This window comes from Mustelus asterias, chromosome 1 (genome assembly GCF_964213995.1).
Source record: "Mustelus asterias chromosome 1, sMusAst1.hap1.1, whole genome shotgun sequence".
Lineage (NCBI taxonomy): Eukaryota > Metazoa > Chordata > Chondrichthyes > Carcharhiniformes > Triakidae > Mustelus > Mustelus asterias.
Genome location: NC_135801.1, coordinates 79,582,499 through 79,603,285, shown reverse-complemented (window position 1 = coordinate 79,603,285; position 20,787 = coordinate 79,582,499). Strand labels below are relative to the sequence as shown.

At 41.6% G+C, this 20,787-nt stretch overlaps 1 protein-coding gene across 1 annotated transcript; it reads right to left on the bottom strand.

Annotated features, from left to right (window-relative positions):
* Positions 1 to 812: 812 nt before the first annotated feature.
* On the bottom strand, positions 813 to 20,554 carry bmp3 (bone morphogenetic protein 3). The gene is made up of 3 exons (XM_078213878.1): positions 20,050 to 20,554; positions 5,642 to 6,546; positions 813 to 4,569 (listed from the first exon to the last, which is right to left on the bottom strand). Exons 1-3 carry the CDS (start codon positions 20,336 to 20,338, stop codon positions 4,378 to 4,380), a joined length of 1,386 nt encoding a protein of 461 aa, XP_078070004.1. The 5' UTR covers positions 20,339 to 20,554; the 3' UTR covers positions 813 to 4,377.
* Positions 20,555 to 20,787: the final 233 nt, after the last annotated feature.

Below are 20,787 nucleotides of genomic sequence, written 5' to 3'. Positions count from 1 at the left end.
ACTTTCCCTTTTACCATTAGAAATGGACAATCTCACAAGTGACCATGTTTGTCTGTCAATGTGGAAGACCTTACATCTGTATTCTTTTTCTCATTGCTTTCACTCGAAGAACTTCACAACTATCAATCTCATGCAACGCATTCCAACAGGTTACATATTTTGGTCTAATCAAATCATTTTATAATAATATTAGAAATATCCTATTTTATATTAGGACCATTCTGACTTTTTAAATACTTCATACTTTCAGCCAAAAGTAGAAGTATTGGAAAAATATTCTAATTCAGCATTTGATTAGTCAAGTGCATGATGATGTTAGAGGTTAAAATACTTGACTAATCTGAAGCCGTAGTTAGGTAAATGCAGCACCCAGTATGTAACTGAGTCACGCATATCAAGAAATTTCAAACTTAATCCCTCATGTGTTGTGAGTTTGCTGATTTTGGCCAGGCCCGTGGTGGGGCAATATATTTACAAAAGAATGGCCGAACTAGGGTTCTTCATATGCAATGCTCTCTCAATGCTGACTATAATACTATCCTGGTGGCACTTGCTATCATGTGCCCTTTGTATTAGACCCCAATGTCTTCAGGAGATGAGAGAATTTGGAGATGGGAAATTACCTTTCAGAAAAATTAGAGAAATAAACGTGAGGGAATAAGCAATAAGAACTGGCTTAATATTGTTCTAACAGAAGAGAACCACAGTGAGAAAGAAAACAAAGCAAGCTTTGTAGACCATTCCTGACATGAACAGGGTTTAGCTCTGATAAAACATAGCAAGGAAATAATGGTGATTTTCTTTTTAGTTACGTAACTAAATTTATTCATGTCCAAAGATTGTAAGGAAGGTATCCATTAATGCAACAAAACACTATTAAACAAGAAAGCTCAGACATCAGTAGTGACAAGTGCCCTTCACAGTTTCATTTCAGATGCTTTGTAGTGTTCAGGATACTGAAGCTAATATTATTACTCTTTAATAAACATTACTGCAACCAAATGGTGAAACTGCAAAAAAGGGGAAAATAAACTGCAGCCAAACATAAAATAAATTAAAAAGGCATTTCAACAGGGTTTCTTTCCATATACAAATATGTAGTATTTTAAAACATATTGTACAATATTACATATCAACTAAATGTTTACAGGAAATTCTTTACAAATTAATGAAACGTTGATTTTTTAAAAAATCTGCTGCAGCTAAATCAAAATAATTCACTAACCAAATCACAGAAAAATTGAAAATATATTGTAATATATGTTGATGGACATACAAATGCACTTAAACAATACAAAGTCATTTCATTTCATCCACCTTTAAATATTGTTGCCTTATGGCCAAAGTTAAAATTGGAAACATTATTATTTGTAATATTTTAATAACAAAGAATTATACTATTTAAAATGGAGTTACTATTTTAAGTTGCCAAATTTGCTTAAGTTTTGAAAAACAGAATGATACACAGACAAACTGCTTCACAGAGGTCAGTGTAATACTACATACTATATAGATATATTAGAATTTTTATAAGGGAAAGCATGCAATTTGTCTTACACTAGTTTAACGCAGTATAAACTATTTAAATCTGAAGGAGTGAAATGGGAAACATTCATCGAATTAACTTGTTTTTCAATTGGCAATTGATTTTGGCAATTTAAGAAACATGTCCACTTTTGTAACAATTCAAAGATAGAACTATATACAAAACAAGAATTACAATTACTTGATGCATTCAAATACGTACCTGCTTAAGTAGCGAAAATATATTTGAATTTTAAAAAATTATTGAAAAATTACATGGGTGATTACCTTTTCTGAAATGATTATAAAATATTTTTCCTCTAACAAAATGTCTGACTATTGAATACTCATATAAAGAAATGAAGATATTTTTACTGTTATAAAATGCTTAAAACAGTTGACACTTGGATCTAGAACGCATCTTTGGGATCAACATGAGGGTAAACCCACCTGACAGGCAATATGAATGGTTAGCATAAAATAATATTGAAAATGATACATTATCTAAAGAGAATGCCTCTATTGGATTATAAACATACTCATTAAAATATTAATATTGTAAGGCACCACGCTCAAGGGCCAATGTTAACAACTTTGGTTGTTTCCACTTGGTTTCAGGTGCACATAAAGGATCTGGCCAGACCTCTCAAGTCCATACGGACTCAAGTGATGCCTGGTGTTTCAACTCATTTCACTTGAAGAAAATTAGTTCCAAGTAAAGCCTGGATAAGTTTCTTTACTTCCGCCATCAAATATTTGTAAATGTGGACTGACAAGTGGAATGCAATAAGTTTCATTAAATCCTAATAATTCACACCTTTCACTTACGTTTATCTTTACATTAAAGAAATTAATGATATAAGACAGTGGTTTAAGACAAAGTTGGAGCCCAAGTTTAAGTCCAACTCAGTGAAAATAAAACAAAAGGCGATGGAAGTTATACATTGCTGCTCACTGTAAAGTTTGCAACGAAAATACGTGCTGCCCATTTTAAGGACTTCTATTTTTTTACATCTGGAAAATGGAAATGTAACCTGGTAATATAGATGGTGCATTCTGAAAGGTAAGCTTGAGTGCCATTGCTGGGGGAACCTGCAGATACTGACGGCGCTGCTTACCTGCATAATAGCTGATGGACAAATGTCTATCAATTGTACCGGACGCTAAAGTTAAACCACACTTAATTCTTCCTCAATCTCATTTTAATGATAAAATAGATGTATTGTATTCTTTAAAAACATATATAGGTACGACATATTCACGAATGACTTACTTTACATCAATAAGTATATTACTCGAATAAAGCAGCATATATTAAGCATAATTACGAAGGACAGATTTTGCCTTTTTGAGCTTACTCCAGTCTGTTTAGTCTGAATGAAGACTTAAATTGTAGGGGATTTATTTGTAAATAAATGGTTGCTAAAACAATATTAGGTTACAGTGAAAAATAGAACGATAAATGCGTGGAGTTTGCACATTCTCCTCGTGTCTGCTTGGGTTTCCTCTGGGTGCTCCAGTTTCCTCCCACAGTCCAAAGATGTGAGGGTTAGGTTGATTGGCCATGCTAAAATTGCCCCTAAGTTTCCTGGGATGCGTAGATTAGAGGAATTAGCGGGTAAAATATGTAGGGATAAGGGGGTAGGGCCTGGGTGGGATTGTGGTCAGTGCAGACTCGATGGGCCAAATGGCCTCTTTCTGTACTGTAGGGTTTCGATGATGATTTCTATGAAATGGAGCTGAACAGGTACCAGTTTTGATTTGAATGGCGAATAGGCTAATTTTCGAGCCAATGAAAGTAACTACTTTATTGCAAAGTACTTTGTTATGAATAGAATAGTCCATCGAGAGCAGAGTGGGGAGGGTAATTATTCCAGATATGATAGTCTTACATATCTCCCTTGTTTGTTTCATTGATTTGGTAGTGAGTGGGCCAATTCAGGAGGCAACATCTCAGTTTGTTTTCACTAATTGGCCACAAATGTACTTGTCCCCAGTTTGATTCCTGGGGCTAACAATGATGTGCTTGCTTCAGTCCTGACAGAACCGATTTGGCCACTTGGAAGTGGAATGGATGCTTCTGAATCATTGCAGCTCTGCAGCTACTGGAGTACCCTAGTTAGTTGTAGCTATATCTGAATGGTATTTAGCAGCTCAAGCAAACATTCTGTAACCCCAGAGTACTGGGTTTCCTTACCTGTTTAAAGTGAATTTCTTAGATCATGCAACATCTTCACAAATATTTTGCAATTAAAATGTTGCTCATTAATAGTAAATAAAATATTGTGCACTGAACATGCCCTGTTGTATTTTAGCAAATAAATTGATTTTTTTTTCAAATAATACATTTGCATTGATTCATGTAGCTGCTTTACATTTCAGATGATTTAATTATTTAAGAGTACGGCAATAAAATACAAAGATTAAAATAAAATGCTCATCACACTCTGTGATTGGCTGGATGGATGGGATGCAAGTGGGGAATTGGGGGAGAAAAGTCATAAAACAGCCATGAAACACGATCTTTTGAAGTGCAATGGCAATTTATATTATCGAGTCTTTAAGAGTCTAAAAGAAATCTACAATAAATGCAGTTCTGTCTCAGAATTCTGAATTCCAGACACAGACCTCTACTGCTTCAATTTGCTGTTAGTTCAGTAAACTGCGTATTTAATGTAGGTGAATGGGTTTGTAAATAAAACGATAAATTATCTTTCATTTCCTTTCATCTAAAGGCACCATTCAGTTTTCATTTGTTGGAAGACTTCTTTTGTGTCATTCAGAATGAAAAAGACAAGAACACAAAAACGTCAGCAGTGCAAACCCAGAATCAACGCCCCTGCTCCTGTGAGGTTATCTGCAAGCGCATGACTCCACTGTCATGTTTGGGTAGACCTTCAAGACAATGTTCTTGTTTTCATCGACAAAGAGGATGCTTAATGATGACATTTTCTCAGGTACGCAGCATGGTTCTGGAATCCCTGGAACAACGCCCACTGCTCTCACTATACTCTGGATCGTAGCATGGTTTGAAGGTCTCAATGACTAAAAGAAGAGGGGGAAAAAGATTTTATAGTAACACTTTTGAAAATTATTTTATCCTTCCATCTTTCTTATGGATGACGTCTAGTGAATAAAATAAGCATTGGGTGCTGATTCCTTAACTCCCAACATTTTGCACCAGTCATGACCTAATTGAATGGTGGAAGAGGCTCGAAGGACTGAATGGCTCACCCCATGTTTCTATGAACAAAATCCTTTTACAGCTGCAGAATTCAAGTTTCTGGAGAAAAACTCCTCTCCCCTAAAGTTCACAGTTTTAACTGTATAAAGAAAGACTTCTTAAAGTTATTATATGGTATGATTTGTACAATAGAATATGACTTGACGAAAATATGCACAGCTTAATGTTGGCGATCTTGCGTCATGAATGCTTGATGTACCGTAGCCAATTCTCATTCTGTTGTATTTCCTGAGGCATTAATCTGATTCCAATAAATAGGTTAACTCCTCCATTAAAATACCAGAGCCATGAATTTGATCGAAGTGGGCCAAACATTTACAAGGTAGCATTTCTGTCAGTAAATTGGAAGGACTGAATGGCTTTCTTCATCTACAGGGATCCATTAAGGTCAGCCCCATGTATCTCTTATTAGCTGGTTAGAATGTGACATTGGCAAATGCTGGGGAGTAGGCTACTTGCTAAATTCACATGACATAGGGACCAAAAGGACCATAGAATCCCTACAGTGCAGAAGGAGGCCATTTGGCCCATTGACTCCACACCGACAACAATCCCACCCAGGCCCTGCCCCCATAACTCCACATATTTACCCCACTAATCCCTCCAGCCTACACATCCTGGGACACTAAGGGGCAATTTAGCATGGCCAATCAACCTAATCTGCAAATCTTTGGAGTGTGGGAGAAAACTGCAGCACCTGGAGGAAACCCACGCTGACATGGGGAGAACGTGCAAACTCCACACAGACAGTGCCCTGAGGCCAGAATTGAGCCTGGGTCCCTGGCACTGCGAGGCAGCAGTGCTAACCACGGTGCCACCATGCCAGCCAAGAAAGAGAGAGAAAATTACAATGTAAAAAATGAGAATACCCACCTTTAGCATTGGGAACTGGCAGGCACCTGCACAATAATAGGCATCAAAAGACTTGGGGGAGATTATCCATTCACTCCATCCAATGTCTGCAAAATCCACTTTCAGGTAACGGCGAGCACAATTTCTGGGTTCATTCCACTGTCTCCGTCTTGCCTTCCTCAATGTTTGCTCATCATATTGAAGAGTCTGTGACTTCTGCCTGTTGCCCTTCCTCTGCTTTGCCTTTCTCTGCCTGTCTGCTGGCCGAGGATGCAGCTTTTTATACGGCCTTCTTGTCTCCCATGCACTAGCCTCGTTGTACTGGTACTCTGCACCAGGTAACTCATTGTTGTGCAAGGGCATGAGTAAGTTAGTTGATCGTTTCTTTCTTACTTCAAATGTCCTGTTTGCGGCATTAACTCCAAAACCCTGCACTTTGGTGACAAACGATCCCCGGTGTCTTTGAAGGGTGCTCACCACAGTGTCCAGTTCCGAAATTGCTGAATCATTCGCATACACCAAGATGTAGGGTGAACGGTTTGAAAGCAACTGTTTCCATAAGGTTGGACCAGAAGGCATGATCTCAATTCCAATCAAAAGATCATCATTTGACTTCACGTTGTTGACCACTCGTGTGATGTCTTTCCACTGCCAAGAGAGAAAGTCTCGGTAAAAAGTGGACGCATTGATCACATAGTGACCCAGAATTCTGGTGTTGTTGTCAGCAGTGGCAAAAACCCAGATTGAAAGATCAATGTTGACTTGTTTTCTGTGTAAATGATGACGGCAGCCCTTTGAGTAAGGGCAAATATTGCTGTTGTTTACAAGATCAGCTGTATAATAATGCAACGTGGCAGACAAAATGTCTTCAGATTTTGTCAGAGATGTCAGATTAAAAATGTGCAGCTGCTTGTCTCCAATCCACCCTATAATAATAATAAAATAATAATAGATCAAATGTCCAGTTATATCAAAGCTTGCACATGGTAATATTGCAGCATTAATGATAAAGTTAATTGCCCACTTCATAAACAGATTCCATTATGTCATGCCTACACATTACCCTTCAGGACTGTTGCTTCTACGTGGAATACTGAATAAATGTTATTCCATCTAGCTATATTGGTGGACAAAAACCTATTGGTAGGTGAAGAATTAAATCACTTGTTCAACATTATGATGAGGCGTTAATTCAAATTCTACAATTGAAATGAAGTTATAATTATTTTGAAATGTTGTATTTTTATGGAGTTATACATTTGAATAATGAGATCTACTCACTGCACAGGGGTAATCAGGGTTCCAAACATGATATTGGGTGCCACTACTCACTGTAGCTCCTTAAACTAGTTAGCAGCATTAAACATGCAGAGAAGTAGTAAGCTACAATTGTTATGACGATTTTATTATCAGTCAAACACAGACCTTATCCTTTTAATGTATGTCTTTATAGTTTTATATACATTTATTGCTTCTAAGTCAGAGTGATGAAGACAAAACATTTTTTGGACAATATGGGCACAATGGATAACCAAACATGAGACCTTGTCATAAAAACCCTGCAGTCCAGAATGAGTCCATTCAGCCCATCAAGTCTGCACTGACAGCAATCCCACCTAGTCCCTATCCCCGTAACCCTACATATTTACCCCGCTAATCCCACTAACCTACGCATCCCGGGACTCTAAGAGCAAATTAGCATGGCCAATGCACCTAACCCGCACATCCTTATATTAATTACGTGTCCAAAGGCAGCTTGCCAATTGAAACAAAGTAAATATCAGGCTGCTTGTCTCACCAGCAGTGGCTTTAGGCTTATCATCAACATATGCAAAGGACCAAATATTTGTTTTAGGTGGCAGCCCAAAGAGTGCACCTGAAGATTCCAGCGGTGGTTGGAATGCCCATAAGGATTGGGTACAGACCCTCCCACTGCCAACTTTGTCATTGTTACACCCATTGTGCAACACATACAAATTGTTATTCCAAGACATCAGAATATAATCTTAGATGACATTCCAATATCACAGTAAGGAGTCTAACAACACCAGGTTAAAGTCCAACAGGTTTATTTGGTAGCAAACGCCACTAGCTTTGTATCATACAGACATATTTCAGATGAAATGTTAAACTGAGATTCTGACTATCTGATTTGATTTGATTTATTATTGTCACATGTATTGGGATACAGTGAGAAGTATTGTTTCTTATGTGCTATACAGACAAAGCATGCCATACATAGAGTACAGTAAGAAGTCTCACAACACCAGGTTAAAGTCCAACAGGTTTATTTGGTAGCACAAGCTTTCAGAGCACTGTCCCTTCATCAGGTGAGTGGAGGATTTGGTTCACAAACAGGGCATATATAGACACAGACTCAATTTACAAAATAATGGTTGGAATGCGAGCCTTAATAGGTAATCAAGTCCTTACAGGTGCAGACAGTGTGAGTGAAGAAGGGGTTAAGTACAGGTTAAAGAGGTGTGGATTGTCTCAAGCCAGGACAGTTAGTGAGATTTTGCAAGCCCAGGCAAGTTGCAGGGGTTACAGATAGTATGACATGAACCCAAGATCCCGGTTGAGGCCGTCCTCATGTGTGCGGAACTTGGCTATCAGTCTCTGCTCAGCGACTCTGCATTGTCGTGTGTCTTGAAGGCCATCTTGGAGAACGCTTACCCGAAGATCAGAGGCTGAATGCCCTTGACTGCTGAAGTATTCCCCAACTGGAAGGGAACATTCCTGCCTGGTGATTGTCGAGCAGTGTCCATTCATCCGTTGTCATAGCGTCTGTATGGTCTCCCCAATGTACCATGCCTCGGGAAATCCTTTCCTGCAGCGTATCAGGTAGACAATGTTGGCCAAGTCGCAAGAGTATGTACCGTGTACCTGGTGGATGGTGTTCTCACGTGAGATGATGGCATCCATGTCGATGATCCGGCACGTCTTGCAGAGGTTGCTGTGGCAGGGTTATGTGGTGTTGTAGTCACTATTCTCCTGAAGGCTGGGTAGTTTGTTGCGAATATTGGTCTGTTTGAGGTTGCACTGTTGTTTGAGGGCAAGAAGTGGGGGTGTGGGGATGGCCTTGGCAAGATATTCGTCTTCATCAATGACATGTTGAAGGCTCCGGAGAAGATGTCATAGCTTCTCCGCTCCGGGGAAGTACTGGACGACGAAGGGTACTCTGTCCACCGTGTCCCGTGTTTGTCTTCTGAGGAGGTCGGTGCGGTTTTTCGCTGTGGCACATCGGAACTGTCGATCGATGAGTCGCGCACCATATCCTGTTCTTACAAGGGCTTCTTTCAGCGTCTGTCGGTGTCTGTTGTGATTCTCCTCATCTGAGCAGATCCTGTGTATATGGACGTCTTGTCCGTAGGGGATGGCTTCTTTAACGTGTTTAGAGTGGAAGCTGGAGAAGTGGAGCATCGTGAGGTTATCCGAGGGCTTGCGGTACAGTGAACTGCTGAGGTGACCGTCCTCAATGGAAATGTGCATGTCCAAGAATGCAACCGATTCCGGAGAGTAGTCCATGGTGAGTCTGATGGTGGGATGGAACTTGTTGATGTCATCATGTAGTTGTTTCAGTGATTGTTCGCCGTGAGTCCAAAGGAAGAAAATGTCATCGATGTATCTAGTGTATAGCGTTGGTTGAAGGTTCTGTGCAGTGAGGAAGTCTTATTCGAAGCTGTGCATGAAGATATTGGCGTATTGAGGTGCAAATTTGGTGCCCATGGCTGTTCTGTGTGTCTGGGTGAAGAACTGGTCATTGAAGGTGAAGACGTTGTGGTCCAGGATGAAGCAGATGGGTTGTAGAATTGCGTCTGGAGATTGGCAGTTGTCAGCGTTGAGTACTGAGGCAGTTGCAGCAATGTCGTCGTCATGGGGATGCTGGTGTAGAATGCTGTGACATCCATTGTGACGAGGAGTGCTCCTGGTTCAACTGCTCCATGGGTGCTGAGTTTCTGTAAGAAGTCCGTCACGTCGTGACAGAAGCTGGGGTTCTTTGTACGATAGATTTCAGGATGCCCACAACATAGCCAGAGAGGTTCTCACACAGGGTCCCATTACCTGATACGATGCGACGGCCAGGTGTGTTGGCCTTCTGTGCCTTTAGGAGGCAGTGGAGATCTCCAACGTGGGGAGTATGTGGGATGAGAGCATGGAGGGCGCTCTGAAGGTCTGGATCAAAGGTCTTGATCAGTCTGTTGAGTTGATGGGTGGGTTCCTGGTCGGATCTGCGGGTAACTGTCTGTAGTGTTCCTCGTTGTTCAGTTGTCAGTACACTTCTTTGCAGTAATCCGTTCTGTTCAGTATGACGGTGGCCCCTCCTTTGTCTGCTGGTTTGATGACAATGTTGCGGTTGGTCTTGAGAGCGTGGATGGCATTGCGTTGTGTTTGGGTGAAGTTCGGGACTGTCTTGTGAGTGCGGCTGATGAATCTGGCATTGACGCACCACCTGACGGCTTGGGCATACATGTCGAGTCGAGGGCAGCGGCCTTCCAGAAGAGCCCAATTCAACTCTTTCCTCCTGGGTTGCTGCACCGCGGATCTCTCTATCGGCTGTTCCAGTTCATTGGCTATCTCATTGGGTTCACTGTTGGCCTCTTGGGGTTTGTGGAAAAACCGCCCTGACCTCCTTGGAAGACAAACACGGGATACAGCGGCCAGAGTACCCTTCGTCGTCCAGTACTTTCCCGGAGCGGAGAAGCTACGACATCTTCTCCAGAGGCTTCAACATGTCATCGATGAAGACGAATATCTCGCCAAGGCCAACTCCACACCCCCACTTCTGGCCTTCAAACAACCGTGCAATCTCAAATAGAACATTGTCCGCAGCAAACTACCCAGCCTTCAGGAGAACAGTGACCATGACACCACACAACCCTGCCACAGCAACCTCTGCAAGACGTGCCGGATCATCGACACGGATACCACCATCTCACGTGAGAAACCTTCCACCAGGTACACAGTACATACTTTTGCGACTCGACCAACATTGTCTACCTGATACGCTGCAGGAAAAGATGTCCCGAGGCATGGTACATTGGCGAGACCATGCAGATGCTATGACAATGGATGAATGAACACCACTCGACAATCACCAGGCAGGAGTGTTCCCTTCCTGTCGGGGAACACTTCAGCAGTCAAGGGCATTCAGCCTCTGATTTTCAGGTAAGCGTTCTCCAAGGCAGCCATCAAGACACACGACAACGCAGAATCGCCGAGCAGAAACTGATAGCCAAGGTCCGCACACATGAGGATGGCTTCAACCGGGATCTTGGATTCATGTCACATTACCTGTAACCTCCACGACTTGCCTGGGCTTGCAAAATCTCACTAGTCGTCCTGGCATGAGACAATCCACACCTCTTTAACCTGTACTTAACCCTCTCTTCACTCACACTGTCTGCATCTGTAAAGACTTGATTATCAGTTAAGGCTTGCATTCCAACCATTATCTTGTAAATTGAGTCTGTGTCTATATATGCCCTGTTTGTGAACCCAATCCTCCACTCACCTGATGAAGGAGCAGCGCTCTGAAAGCTCGTGCTACCAAATAAACTTGTTGGACTTTAACCTGGTGTTGTGAGACTTCTTACTGTGCTTACTCCAATCCAATGCCAGCATCTCTACATCATGTACATAGAGTACACAGAGGAGAAGGAAAGGAGAGAATGCAGTCATAGCTAGGGTGCAGAGAATAATTAATATATGGTGGGTCCATTCAAAAGTCTAATGGCAGCAGGGAGGAAGCTGTTCTTGAGTCAGTTGGTCCGTGATCTCGGACTTTTGTATCTTTTTCCCAATGGAAGAAGGTGGAAGAAAATATGTCCAGTGCCTGGGGTCCTTGATTATGCTGGCTGCTTTTCTGAGGCCGCGGAAAGTGTAAACAGAGTCAACAGATGGGAGGCTGGTTTGCGTGATGGACTGGGCGATGTTCACAACCCTTTTAGTTTCTTGGGATCTTGTTCAGAGCAAGAGCCATACCAAGCTGTGATACATCAGGAAAGGATGCTTTCTATGGTGCATCTGTAAAAATTGGTGAGAGGCATTGCGGACATGTTGAATAGACAGTCCAGGTGGATGTTGAAGATCCCAAGAAAGTATGGCCTAGTGATGGCCATACCACTAAGCGATCAGCCAATGGTATTATCGCAAGACTATTAATCCAGAAACTTAGCTAATGTTCTGGGGGCCAGGGTTCGAATCCCACCATAGCAGATCGTGGAATTTAAATTCAGTTAAAAAAAAAATCTGGAATTAAGAATCTACTGATGACCATGAAACCATTGCCAATTCTTGGAAAAACCCATCTGGTTCACTAATGTCCTTTAGGGAAGGAAATCTGCCGTCCTTACCTGGTCTGGCCTACATGTGACTCCAGAGCTACAGCAATGTGGTTGACTCTCAACTGCCCTCGGGCAACTAGGGATGTGCAATAAATGTTGGCCAGCCAGCGAAGTCCATGTCCCATGAATGAATTTTTAAAAAATTTAACCCAGAACAGGAAGGTCTCCTATTGTTATGGTTGGTTCTTCTAAAAAACGTAAGAAGTGCCACAAGCATCAAAATGAAAAAAATATTCAAAACTGAGAAGCTACATTTTCCCCCTCATGACACAAGATGGTGCTGTTGAGCTATTAACAATGAACTAGTGGCGTTACTACTGGATTCAAATTCAGTTGGGTGTTGAACAAACTGTTGCCAACAATGATTAACTAAATTATAGACTTATTTGTCCTGTAATAAAGTTATAAATTGCTTAAACAGAGAAAAGCGTTAAAACTTTAATAAACAGATGTTTGGATAAGGCAAATTGGCTTTATTAAAAGAATACAACAAAGTCGTTGTGGAATACTGTAACGTAGAATATAAATTAAAAACGATTCTCAGAATCATCTATAATTAAACTGAAAATCACTGCTGTTTTTCACTTGCAGCAGGAGTTTCTTACCCCCCTTGTGTGCAGAGAGGGAACAAATAGCTTCTCAGTTACAAAAGCTTCTTTAGTTAGATGTTTACAGCATTTTATCACATCTCTCAGGAATATGTCATTGACAATGAATCATTTGAAAGTTCAGCAACCAATTTTATGCAGTCAAACATTTTATTTTGATAAACTCTTCAACGTAGCCTAAGGACCCTGGAAAACTGCGTCTGAGTTTGCTGCCACAACAAATGGGAATTTGAGCTGCTGGAATTACTATCCCACTGATCCTGCCCTACTTTCTGGGATCCAAGATACTTGCATTAATCGGTCTAGCACCTGCACCAGTTGAGCTGTGGTGTCAGTGTACAGGGGAGGAAACTAACTGCAGAACTTTGTCATGTCACTAACGAGTGAACTCGGCAAGCTCCAAACTGCAAGAATATTAAACAAGGTTATCCATTTCCAAAGGCTGGTCTCCCTCTGTCCTCAGTGTAACAACCTTTTAAATAGTATTAGGTCTCATCTCTGCCAGATCAGATGCTATCAAGCATATAAGCAGATATTCATTGTGTTATGGACATCTGAGGGGGAATTTGTGGAAATTTTATAGATGACATTATTGCAGTCATCCCATCCCTTTTGCTAATATTGACACAGAAGTTGATGGGTCAATTTCTACACCCCATTATCTGGTATAAACTCTTTTAGATGCATGTTCTGTCCCAATTTACATCTCACCTACCCTCGATATGATGTAATTCGGCTGAAATGTATACAAATGATTGGATTTTTATGCATTTCCATGTGTTCATATATGCAATATTCCATACGCAATGATAAAATATGTGCATGAATTAAACTTTAATTTAAGTGGACCATGTGCGGCAATAAACCATTTATCAACTTATTTCATAGCAACTGTTGGTACAACAGAGACCAGCACTGTGCTACAGCACGGTTGAAACCATTTTTCGAAACCCACAGGAAAATAACTAATCTTATAGCATCAAAACTCATTCACGTTTGTTTTAATGTTCTTTAAAATAGAGTCAGGGTCTAAATTTCCCTATCTAGCTCATCTCCTTTCCCAAATAAAAGGCTTTGCTCGAAATTTTATCATGAAAGATCCTTGTAATTTAGGCTGTGGATACTGGACATTTACCATAGCTGGCAACAAGATTACATTGCTGCTGGTCATGAACTATGAGGTGTGATCTTGAGAGCTACATTCCCCATGTGGGGAGGTCACATGACAGAAGTATAAGTTGGAGATAGCTCATTACAGGACAGATTCTGCAACTCATTCCTTCATCTAGTATAGTTTCATGCCAGGGAAGTTGTATTGTGTAATTTGCTTCCTCTCGTAGGGAGGACTGACCGCAGAATACAACTAAATGTATTTGTACAGGTATCAACAATAAATCAGAGATACTTAATGGCATAATGCATGCCTGGGCAATCCTAGTTCAACAAGTGATAGTTGACACTGTTTGAACGACTGCATCAAGTTCAAGGTGATTACATTATCTAGGATAGAGTTTCACAAACAGAAGTGGAATGTGAAACTTCTGGACAGACTTGGGATTGAGATAGAATATTGAAGCAGTTCTTGTTTCTCTGGCACAAATTGAAAATCCGCCTTGACTGTTAGCTACTTTGGTAATGCTACAGTAATCACAAGGTAGATTGCTGATAACTGTTTAATATTAGTGTAAAAGTCTCACTGAAGCATTGGATTATAGCACAAAAATAGACTATTTTTGACCCATTAAATTCAACACATTTAATCCATGCCGGTGGTGTTCTTCACCTTTTCCTCTCACTCTTCTTCCCGCATCCTTCAAAATTCCTCTTTTTCAAGAATCATATATACTGTTCTTGGACGATACAGGCACAGCGGTATATATTGTCACATTCTAGTTTCCCTGAGAGCATTATGAAATAACCACGTGTATACCGTTCAGTTCCATGTAACTATCACTTTCATGCCATCCTTATCACATCTGATGCATTAGAGTAAGAAAAGAAAAACTTAACTTCTGCTTGTTGTATGCAGAATGATAAATATCTGGCAATTGAAGTTAGTTTGCTAACTGTAAGGTTCCGCTTGTTGTTTACTCACATTGGCTGGGATTTTCCCAGCACAAGCTAAGTCCCTACATTGAGAACCGTATGTGTCCCAAGCATGCATAGGTGTGGGGCAGGACAGCAGTGGTTATGTTCATGAAGAGGCCATCACCAGGCTGGTGGTCCAGCTAAGAACAGCCCCCTGCTGCCTCTCCTTATTGCTAATCCAATCAGAAGGGCAGCCACTCTGCAGCCTCAGAGGTATCACTGGACTGAGATCTACTGATGAGGCTGCAAAGGGAACAAGAGAGAGGCAGATAAGAAACCTGATGCTGTGCTGGGGTTCAGGAGGCTAACCCATAGAGGCTAACCAAGGCCCCACCCCAGGAAGCGCCTGGGAGGCTGCCTCTATGCGGCTGGTGGCCTCCCCATTTAACAGGAGCCGTTCTGCTTGGCCCAGGAGAACAACCATCAATTGGCTCTTTAATTGTGTAAACTGGTTGCCACTGGGCACTGCTGTGGAAACAGCCTGATAGAGGGACTGCGGTGGAGAGACGCCCCGACGCCAGCTCCCACAGGGCTGGTAAAATCTTGGCCACTGCAGACTGTTTATTATCTTTCAGATATTAGATTTATGATACATAATTTAACACCGTTTTATAAGGTCATCAACTCCATATCACTCAGGCAACGTGTGAAATATAAACATAGTTACACCCATGTACAGTAAAGCCCATTGGTATGCACCTCTGAGTTATACACATTCTTGTTAATGTGAGTCCTTATTCTTTCTCCTGATTCTCTTGTGGTTATGTATAGGCATTCCCACTATGTCCAGGTTTTATGCTCCACCCGTGGGAATACAATAGGGCTGTACACAACTAGATTTTGAGGATAAAATTTGTATGAAGCTGTCTAACTTAGGCACTGATGGCAGGGGGAGCTCTTTCCCCATTAAATACAATTTAATCTTCACAGAAGTCCAATACACGGTAAGTGACTTTTAGTAGTGTTCTGAGCAGCGGAGTAAAGCCTGGCAAAATATTGAGGAAACCTAGCTGCTGAGCCTTTCAGATTTTGTAAATTCGATGCAATGTGTGAATGAAGGACTTTCACAAATGAAACGTATTCTTATTAATGCATGAGAGACTGAGGGTGGCACAGTAGCACAGTGGTTAGCACTGCTGCCTCACAGTGCCAGGGACCCAGGTTCGATTCCCGGTCACTGTCTGTGTGGAGTCTGCACATTCTCCCCATGTCCGCATAGGTTTCCTCCGGGTGCTCCGGTTTCCTCCCACAGTTCGAAAGACGTGCTGGTTAGATGCATTGGCCAAGCTAAATTCTCCCTCAGTGTACCCGAACAGGCGCCAGAGTGTGTCAACTGAGGGATTTTCACAGTAACTTCACTGCAGTGTAAGCCTACTTGTGACACTAATCAATAAAATAAAGACTATTTTCCATGCAAAAGGCAGTGGCATGCAGTCTGGTATTATCATAAGGTTGTACTACATTTGTTGACAATTTGATTGCACTGAGGTCAAATTAGCTTTGACGTGTTGGTTAAAGTCGAAGCAGGGAAATGCTTAAATCACAAACCAAAAGAGAAAATGCTGGAAAATCTCAGCAGGTCTGGCAGCATCTGTAAGGAGAGAAAACAGCTGATGTTTCAAGTCCAGATGGCCCTTTGTCAAAGCTTAAATCACAAAAGCCAATTACATGATGCAGAACATGATTTATGGTGTTATGGCGTCACTGTTGCAAAGGTGTCTAAATAATTATGTTCTTAGTAATTATCCTCCGTAAAAAGGCAAAACAAATTCAACATTTATAAGAAGATCCTGCAGATTGTTTTTGTTGAAACTAAAATGACGAAAAGCATCAACGTTACATATTAACTCCACAATATCCAGACCTATTTGGACCATTCCTATTTATATTTCCTAGTTATAATTAAAATAATAACACGTTAAGAATAAGATTGGTTGAAATTGTCAAATTTGTGTATGCATGGGGGAAAACGGCAACACCTAAACACAATTGCAGATTCTTTTACCGTTGTCTGAACAATTACATTTCTGATCATTGAAATTCCTAGCGTGTGATGTCTTGAAAAAATATCAAAGGACTATAAGAAAATGTCATTAACTAATACTTAACTGAAGCAGCAACAGCATGTGACAGGCAGTAAAACAGTGCAGTGACTAAAGGATTAAACACCACTTGTACAAGACATATGCTATTGTTACACTCAATGAATGGGCGAGTGGGTTTGCCCATTAATATAAATATGAGAGTGACAGAACAAAAAGGAAAGGACAGTGTTTAAAGTGCTGTTGCCTCTCATCTCTGGAGATCATCAAGTACTATTTCTTGATTAGGAAGGGGTAATTTGTTCCTGAGGCAGATATATGCTGTACAGAATTAACATTAATTGAATGGTTCTCTGATTTTTTTCCTCTATTTTGCATACAAATCAGAAACAACACTAAAGTTATAGTTTAAATACACGTTAAAAGCCCACATTATCGAATGAATTCACTTTGTGGATGGTAGAAGTTGGGGGGGGGGGGGGGGGGAGTGCCAATATCAATTAACAATAGAATCATACAATCCCTACAGTGCAGAAGGAGGCCATTTGGCCCATCGAACCTGCACCGACAACAAACCCACCCAGGCCCTATCCCTGTAAACCCACATATTTACTCTGCTAAGGGTCAATTTAACATGGTCAATCAACTGGCATATCTTTGGACTGTGGAAGGAAACCGGAGCACCTGGAGGAAACCCATGCAGACACGGGGAGAATGTGCAAACCCATGGCCGGAATTGAACCTGGGCCCCTGGAGCTGTGAGGCAGCAATGCTAACCACTGTGCCATCCATATATTCATAGTACAAATACAATCTGATAGTTATGTAAATTTTCATTGTTCAATCTTTTGTTTGAATAGTTATACAACGTCACAAGAGTCAACCCATTGCGTGGCCAATCTGACAGGAGTTTGGACAAACCACAGAACTATCAGGGGCCAGGTAGGTTGTAAGTACATTTTCTGGTCCTGTATATTTCTATGTTCCAAGCTTTGTTTCTAATATTTGAACAACACCAACATGTTCTTATAATTTATCCAACTCAACTGGTAGCCAATATTAAAAATTAGCACAATTAAAGTTGCAAACATAGATTGAATTCTTCTAAAGGAAGCTAAAAAGAAAAAGACCAGGAAGCACCCTTTTTTCAAGTTCAGCTGCTGGAGAACAAGCTAGAAGATCGAGGTGTGGCACTCAAGATGGACATTCTGTATGAGTTTAAGTTTACTCATTAGTGTCACAAGTAGGCTTGCATTAACACTGCAATGAAGTTACTGTGAAAATCCCCTAGGCATCACACTCCGGCACCTGTTCGGGTACAGTGAAGGAGAATTTAGTATGGCCAATGCACCTAACTAGCACGTCTTTCGGACTGTGGAAGGAAACCAGAACACCCGGAGGAAACCCACACAGACACAGGAAGAATGTGCAGATTCTGCACAGACAGTGACCCAAGCCGGGAATCGAACCTGGAACCCTGGCACTGTGAGGCGGCAGTGCTAACCACTGTGCTACCATTCCACCCTGGTTGCAAGGACAAATATGTATGACAAAAATGGTATGATTGCAAGAACAAATGGTGTAAACCATTCAAAACAGAACAGCTTCTTTCCTTCACAAGCAGAGTCTTAGTGTGACTTCAAAACTCTAATCTAATCTTGAGATTCAGCTCCTTATAAACTGCTTGAGCTTTGCTCCCATGGTTTATGATTCTATTGAAACCTTTGAATAGATCACAGCTTTATAACCATAACACTCTCCTAGGCATCCCATAATTTCAGTCTAGCTAAGTATCTCAGTTGACATCACAAACTATGAAAGTGAGGTTTAAGCGATTTACTGAATCCTTTAAACTCAATCCGGGTCTTAAAAAATCACTCCATGCTTTCTTCTAGTGACACAAACCTTCAACAAGGGAAGATGCCATTCTCAAATAAACTTTAGACAGGGCATACTAATGAGCATACAGACCAAGAAAGACCCAGCTTCCATCCACAGAATTGTCCAATATCAGCCAAGAACGCAATGATGACACTCCAATGTCCCCCAGTGTCCCTGGGTGAGTGAGGAGACAAGGCGTGGTCAGAAGTCTTACCTCTAATTGCTATGCAGTTATCGCTGTAGCAAATGCAGAAATGCATAGTGGAAATGTACATTTCTGTCCAGGGATAGTCACATACTCGAACAGCCATCAACACTCACATATCCTTGCTCACATTAAGAATAGATATTTGACTCAGAGGGCGCCGGTTAGCTGTGGCTGGCATGTTGGATCGGAACAACACCAATGCTGTGGGCTTGATTCCCCTTCTGGCTGAGGTAGACTTGGGATCTGTCCTCTCGCCCTGTCCCTGAGAGTGAAACGCAATGGTCTTCCCACCGCCAACATCGCTCAGGATGAAGCACCAGCAGAGAACGAACCAAGGACTTGCCTTTGGGTAGAGCACGCATACACACCATTTGATTGAGGTACTGAACGGCTGTCACAGCTCACTGAATCATAACCCAATATGAGTCATTGCCTTTAGCAGAGCGAGGGAAACCAAACTAGGAAAATGCAATGAAGTTCGCACTCCATGACTTAACACTGTTCCAGTCCATTATGAGTCTGCCAGGTAATCTGGCTCTTGGGAATAATGCTACATTGAGTTTATAAAATATATTACCCACCTGTTTGCGACACCAATACTGAACATTAATTGGTAACTGCTTTGGAGTGTATGTCCTGGTTCAGATAACATACTTCAATCTCTACACGAGCGCCTCTACAAATGCAGAGCAGTTTGATGTGCGTGACTCAAGATGAGTGGGTGAACAGTGACAGTAACACAATTATAGTTAGAACCAAAACAGAAAATGCTGCAAAATCTCAGCAGATCGGACAGCATCTGTGGAGAGAGATTCCAGCATCCGCAGTATTTTGTTTTTATCTTATAGTTAGAACCAATAGTTTCACTGACATTTCGGATTTAATTGTATCAGGAGTTTGCACTCATTCATCTATTGAGTGACTATTTCAGAGGTGCTGCTTCCTCTGTGTACTCCAAGCTCATGATGTGGATCTCCAAGAAGATCGCGCATATCGACACAGACATCAAGTTTCTACAAAGATGCAAGAAAGCAGACACTTTAACCTGGTTTTGTTAGACTCCTTACTGTGTTTACTCCAAAGTCACCACTCTTTGGAATCCCTGAACAATGAGTAAGATCGGGTTAAAAATCTCAGGGAATCTGTGCACAAGGAAGTTCTCCTATAAAGTCACAGACATGCTGTTTCACGCTCTGCTCCCAAGTAAAGCAACCCTTCCCTCATTACATCATCCCATCCACCACTATATACTTACCCAAAGTGGCTTTGTAACTACGGACCGTGTTACCATCCTGAAAGCGGTATCCTGCTTTATTGTACTTGTCATAAAGCATCAGCATGTGCTCCGACAGCGTGTCCTGGATCAGGTCTGACCCCGTGGAGATGGGGCTTCCCTTCCGAGGGGGAGCAACGTCTCTGGAATTCTCACCCACGCCTGCAATCCTCCTCAGCCCGCGGAAATGATCCTTCAGCAGATCCGAGAAGCCCACAGTCAAACAGCTCCATCCGACACACACAAACACCAGCGTGTGGAACTTACCCATCCTCTTAAACAAAAACACCAAACCAGCAGAGAGACACACTTGATTGGAAATAGATTGTCTTCAGAAAAGAAACAAATGTTGCTTTTCCAAAAGTTCCAAGTCAGTTCTGTTGAGGCTTACACTGTTCCAAGCGGCTGCAGGTAGCTAATGTGAGGAGCTCTCCCAGATCCTGTGTGTGCGTGCGTGTGTGGAGCCCGGCTCACTCTGATCGCTGCTCCTCTCCGATGGTAGTGGGTTATCGTTGATATTTGCTTACAAAGTCAGTTACAGATTTCTGTCTCTTTCGGACTCGGCTGCTCTGTTGCTATCTGACTGCAGGCGCACAGTGTTATGTGTCCTAGCTCAGGGCAGAGCTTCGGCCCGACCAATCAAACTGCTTCCCTCCCTTAAATCAAATCAGACTTCAAAAAGCCAACTACATCTCAGATGTCGAGAGGTGATAGATCAAA

Excerpts from the sequence above, each read along its gene's own strand:
- bmp3 (XM_078213878.1), bottom strand. The coding sequence starts at position 20,338 with ATGGGTAAGTTCCACACGCTGGTGTTTGTGTGTGTCGGATGGAGCTGT. Across the intron at positions 6,547-20,049 it reads TAGTTACAAAGCCACTTTGG|GGTGGATTGGAGACAAGCAG; the intron begins GTAAGTATATAG and ends TTATTATTATAG. Across the intron at positions 4,570-5,641 it reads GCCAGTTCCCAATGCTAAAG|TCATTGAGACCTTCAAACCA; the intron begins GTGGGTATTCTC and ends CTCTTCTTTTAG.